The following is a 6000-nucleotide window of genomic DNA, read 5'->3' on the forward strand; positions in this document are numbered from 1 at the left end:
ACTCCAACACTCTTTTTCGACTGGTCATAATTATCCCTCCATTTTCACGGCTTTATCCTCATATTTGATACCTTTTCTTATTCCCCTTTCGGTGATAAAAAGACGATTTAAAAAATGTCACTTATGCTGAAAACACTTCGAGTTGAACATATGATTTAAAAGTCTTTTTCTGCTATACATTATGGTCTTATTTTATTATTATCTCTAAGCTCTGTATGTTAAAGTGTTGCCATGAATGAAAACTGATTTTTACAGCAGATTTTTATGTCAATCATCAGCATTTACATCATGCTTTTACCTCTTTTGTTCGTTTTTACTTCAGACTAAACATCTTTCCTCATGTGTTCAGAGGGATCAGACATTTCTGAAATATTATTGCCCCTCAGGCTCTGTCTCCTCTCAACCTCCACCCCAAATGTTAAGACAAACGCAGCCTCAGCCTTTTCATGCAAGTGCCCTCGTTAAGTATTTGTATTTAGGAGCTCTCTGTGCAGTTGAAAGTGAGCAGTGTGAGCAGTGTGTGAGTGTTCACTTCTTCTCTGCTGACCAGCTGTGTGTAAAGGCTCAGCTGCTGGGATGTTCAACTGTTGTGGCCAATTTTCAGTCTCCTCTGCATACGTGTGCGTCTGTTTCTGTGTGTTTGGGTTTGCAGGTGGTTCAAGAGGCGTACAGCAGATTCACCGAGGAGTCTTTGATGCAGTCCGTTTGTGATAAACCGTCGGAGTGCACAGAGGTCACCATCAAGGTAAGTCATCGACCCAAGAGGCCATTTAAAAATGACGACTTATTTTCTAAAATCCACTTGAATTTTGCAGCCAACTTAGAAATCTTACTCTGTCACAGAGATCACCCAAATCTGCTGCTCCCCTCGACTGTATGTGCGTGAGTTTCACTCCATTGTTTACTGTGTAGCTGCTTCTCTGCTGGTTTAGTTTATTATCACAGCTCTGATAATGCCAGCTGGAGGTGCAGCCGGTTAGCGACTGCGTGATGAGCATAGTGGAGAGTTTGGTCTAATGTTGAAGAGTCCACATCCAACATCAGCTGGCTGTAAACAGACAAAAGTTTTATTGCTCCTTAACTGCTGGACGTGTGCAACACAAAGTTAATCTTAAAAGTTGTTCATATGTAAGCCTCAGTGGTAAGAGATATAGATGCAAGAATGAGCGTTAAGTTTTGGTCTTTGTTGTGAGAACACGGGGCAGCTGAGTTGAGTGCAAAGCCTGATTACACCTGTGTGTTTTCTGGGAATTTTCCTCTGGAAGTTTATAAATTAAAATCCAATATAAAGATAGAGCAATCATTAATCATCCTTGAGATTACTCAGCAGAAACTACCTTCTACATAACACCACCAAAGTGCCGAGTGTAATTAAAAAGCAATCAACCTTAGCCGCTGCACTCAGCAGAGGAGCGGATTAAAGTTTATAGGTTGGACCTTCAGTCAAACTGAAAGAGGAGCTCAGAAAGTAAAGCGCTCGGGGTTCAGGGAGCTCTTTGAGTTTCTGAGTGAGTCATGCTTCTCTAACTCTGAGGATCAGAGTAAAACTGCAGCTGCCTTTTCAGACTTGTATGTTAACACGTGAAAATACCTGAGAAGTTTCTCCTTTTACAAGCCTGTGATTGTAGGTGATTTCTGCATTTTAACGTGTGGCAGAAACTAATTGCAGGCCTTTGAAATGCGACAAAAACCTTGAAAAATAGTTGCTCTGTCTTATGGTGAATCATGAAATTGGGTCAAAAAGAAAATCGTTTCATCAATGTGGCTTTTTTTTCTTTGGTGTCACAGAACAAGTACCAAGTAACGTGTGTTATTAATATAGTTGTATTAATAACTAAAGGCAATCAAGTTGTGTGGGTGTCCTAACTAAGGGACAATGGAAAGTCTCCATCGTCTTCATCCCATTTTGTGTCTTTATGCAGACTTTTGTTGCTAAAGTTCCCGAGAAAAAGCTTGTTTAGTGCTTCTCGTTAAAATGTACTGACTCACTCTTCCCTAAAAAGCTCAGCGTGATCTGACTGGTCACCTCCTGGGATCACCTGATCTCTCCCCGCTCTGTAGAAATGTTTTAAACTCGTCCCAGAGTGCAGGATAACTCATCAACATTTCATCATTAACCAGAATGCAACAAAGAATGCCTCCAAAACAACATATTTTTCGTTATCGAGTCTGATACTGATCTAAAAGTGACATATAATACAAAACATTTCACACACAAACATTTAAATAGATTGTGATTACATGTGGAATTTAAAATGTAAAAAGTTCTCAGAAAATAGATGTGGGGTCATCTTAGGTTATATCAACTTATTAACAATTATATGTGGCCTCTGCATTTAAATCAGGGGACACTTATATGTTCTCCTAATATACCCACATTTTAGCATATATAAGCAGACACTTTGGGTGTATTCATGTGGTTTCTGCTTTTCTACATGTGCTGTGCACTTCTGTTGTGATGTGATTGTGTAACAGGGAAAATAAACAGTGTGGGCTGCAGAGGAGTAGATGGTAAACCTATAAATACCATTCCAGAAATACATTGGTAAATTATTCACATAGCTCTTTCTCTGACCTCATTTTAAAAACTTTGTTCCCCTTCTTTTCTCCACCCTCCTCTCTTCTCCCTTCACTTGTGCTTCTCCTTACTTCCTGCCTCCCCCCCCCCAACCCACCACGGACTTCCTCTCCCTCCCATCCTCTTTTCCCACTTTCTCTGCAGGGCCTTGAGGTGTCAAAGCCGGGCCGCTACCATACTCTCTCCTCAGACAACTTTCTGGAGATGAGTGACTCTGGAGTTGAGTTCACCAGCTCTGGCCTCCCATTAGACAGTGACACTGATGGTGCGATGACCTACGCCTCCCACAAGCCCCTGCTGAATGCTGTTTACCCTCCAGCCGTGACCGACGGAGCACATTCCGACAGCTTGGAAACCACCGCGGCCCCCGACGGCGACCTCAGCGCCCTCCGAACCCCTGACTCTGTCTTGAGTGCCAGCCCTGCCTCCAATCCTCGCTCATTTGCAGCTGCCACCCCTGATGGTAGCCTGCAGGGTGCTGCATCACCGGCAACGGCCTCCAGGGGCACCGTTGAGTCGGATTCAGCCCAGACAGAGGAAGGTGCCGAGAGCGGAGACGGCGGGCAGAAGGAGTAATCGGCTCAGAGCAGCTGGGAGGATGTACCAGGGTGTGTTTATTGATTCACGTTCCCTTAAACACCCACGTGGCAGGAATCTTTTCATATACAAACACCAACAAGTCATCACTGCGTTTGGTCTATCACCGACAAAAATACTGAAGCTTGGATGCAGATGTCGCCTTGAAGAAAAGGCATTTACACAAAAATGCACAATGTAGAATTTAACTTTTGCACAGATGAATGAAATGCAGAAGAGCGACCTCGGGCTCTGTTAAAAGAAGAAACTGATTCTGTGCATATAAAACGCATGCATTTCAATTAAACATGAAAGAAGATATCATATCAGACCTAGAGGACAGTGCAGACATTAGAGTAGACTGCATGCAAACGGGTACAATTGTGATACATTCTCAGCATTTAAATCGTATCGAATTATTTGAACTCCTCCTAAAATGTTTGAGGGTGAAGGGTGGAGTCAGAATGCTCCAAGGAATAAGACCAAGGCTGCACACAACAGCAAGAAAATCTCCCCTTCAAGGTGAGTTTCCTCTGACAGCCCTTTTAAACCAACACTGAATCAGACAAACATCTCAGCCGCTCCCACACTCTCTATTTTTAACTGTACAAGCATGTCAGAAAGCTCCGCATTTCAGAGAAAATTGCTTGTTTCAGCACTCATTCATTGTAAGTGGGAAAAGCTACTTGAGGTGTTATTTTCTCAACAGCCCGCAGACTAAAGGAACTCGAGGACATTGAGTAGCACCCCCTCTTCCATGAGTGCTGCTGGTTGTTTTCCCTTCTCATCTGTCAGGTGCCAAATCTGCCACATTTGAAGGCTTCATCTGAGGAAAACCTGTCGAAACGGCCACCTTATCTCACTCACACAAATGATGAATGCCAGAAAAAAAGCACCCCAGGAACAACAACGGACTGCAGAAACTACCCTCATCCGTTTTATTTTTCCCTCGAGTGGAGTTGTCATTCGTCCAGTCGGAGGAAAATAAAACTCAGAACACTGTACGACACTTCTGGGACTTTTGGATCAACTGCTGAGAACATAATTGGATTCCAAGCCTCCTCGCAGATGGATTCACAGACGCCGTCCAGTGAGGAGCGATAAAAGAGATGATGGAGATAGCAGAGCGGACATTTCGAGGAGCAGATAAATGACTTGCATGATTCCAGGCCTCCCGTTCTTATCTCGGGCCCGTCAAACTCACGGAGCTCTGATCATTGTAGGCCAGGTGTTGCCTGAAAAGATGCAGATGGATCAGTCTGTTGTGACGACGCAGCCTTCGGCTTTAACAGAATTAGATGTTTGAGTGTGTACAGAAGAGGGATGGTGGTGGAGATTCATCCAAAATAACCGATGTTAGTCCGTCACTGGAAGACACGAGAATGTTCAGCCCATTAAAAACAGGAAATGAAGCGGAGCACTTTAAATCAATGCTTAGATCGATTATTGATGGTGAAGCCGATCATTTATTGCTCAACTTCCAGAAAATAGATAGAGGGTGGGGCTCGTGATTGGTTTTGTTGCCTTTATTCGTGCAAATAGACCACAGTTCGGACACGACTCTGGTAGGACTCAGGAAAAGACGGCCGCGCTCACGCTAAGCTGTAATGTGCGTGTGCAGCTCTACAGATGTTGTTTCATAGAGGTTATATCAGTTATGTTAAGATCTATTAGAAAAGGTTACCTCACTGTAAAGGTCAGTAATTGAAAAAGGGAAAGAAAAGGGCACAGCAGTGCAATACATTGCTCCCACAGCCTGTTCACACATTTATCTACATAAATCTGTTAGTGTAACTGCATGAAAATAACCGAGCAGGGATTCTAAATGTTGCTGCTGCAAGGAATTGTGGGAAAGGATTCCTGGATGGTCTATAGTTCCATGTGCTAAAGGAAGCATTTAGAGAGCATATTTAGATATTCTCACTCGTCATCACTTCTAACCGGTTTATGCACCAGAGATTTGAAAAAGAGATGACCCAGTAAGTGTCCAGTGTCATTCACGTAACCTCATCAGACAAAAAGGAACAAATATCATTCATAGCTACAAAAATAAAAATGCAAAGAGGGCAAAGCTTTGAAATAATATGTTTCATGACGACATGGCTCTAATTAGGTTCAGAGAATCAACAAAGAGGATTTTGTCTTATGATGTTAGTTGGTATTTGGACTTTGAAAAGCGCCGCCTTATACACCCTTAGTTTTAGGTCAACTCTGAGTTCTGTTTCCACATTTAAAGGCTGCAAACCTGATCAGTGAGCTCCAGCCCTCTTTAATTCTTTAGGATCTCCATCATTGTCGGTAAATTATCAACACGTTTCACTGCAGTTTTGTTCTTTTTATTGGAGCTCTAAAGCATTGTGAGTTATAAAAAGAACCTTAAGGCATCACAGGATGTGATAGACATAAAGAAGCTTCTAAATTTCATTCTTTCTGTTAGGAGGTCCTGATCTATTCATGACCATTACTGAGAGATGAGAGTAGAAATAATGGGAGGAATAATTCATCCCAGAATTAATAAGATGAAGCTCTCACCATCCTCACGACTTTTTCTGACTAATTAGTTGTTGCCTTTCTGTGGAAAAAGATTATTCAGGTCACAGGAAATCATTTTCACCTCTGAGCAATACGTCTCACGCAGCTGAGAAAACATTGATCACATGCTTCATCTGCCGGTCATAGCAAGGTTTCAGTGTCCCCACCATCCCGTTTTGTGTCGGCGTTCTGCTGCCTCTGGCCTCTGTTAGCTGTTGGCTACCTCACACCGTAACTCACCCTTCTGAGGGTTACTAAAAGCAGTCGCACAGATGTTTATCTGAGCAGGTAAAGCACAAAATTTAGCATGTGAT

At 42.8% G+C, this 6000-nt stretch overlaps 1 protein-coding gene across 2 annotated transcripts in view; it reads left to right on the plus strand.

Annotated features, from left to right (window-relative positions):
• The window catches only part of LOC142367463 (uncharacterized), a 28632-nt gene extending 23848 nt beyond the window's left edge, over positions 1-4784 (plus strand). For both annotated transcript variants that reach the window (XM_075449432.1, XM_075449433.1), the window contains exons 9-10: positions 653-745; positions 2723-4784. In XM_075449432.1, coding sequence (XP_075305547.1) covers positions 653-745; positions 2723-3154 — 525 coding nt within the window. In that variant the 3' untranslated portion in view covers positions 3155-4784. The remainder of the gene's footprint in view (positions 1-652; positions 746-2722) is intronic.
• Positions 4785-6000: the final 1216 nt, after the last annotated feature.

The sequence above is a fragment of the Odontesthes bonariensis genome, chromosome 18 (genome assembly GCF_027942865.1).
Source record: "Odontesthes bonariensis isolate fOdoBon6 chromosome 18, fOdoBon6.hap1, whole genome shotgun sequence".
NCBI lineage: Eukaryota > Metazoa > Chordata > Actinopteri > Atheriniformes > Atherinopsidae > Odontesthes > Odontesthes bonariensis.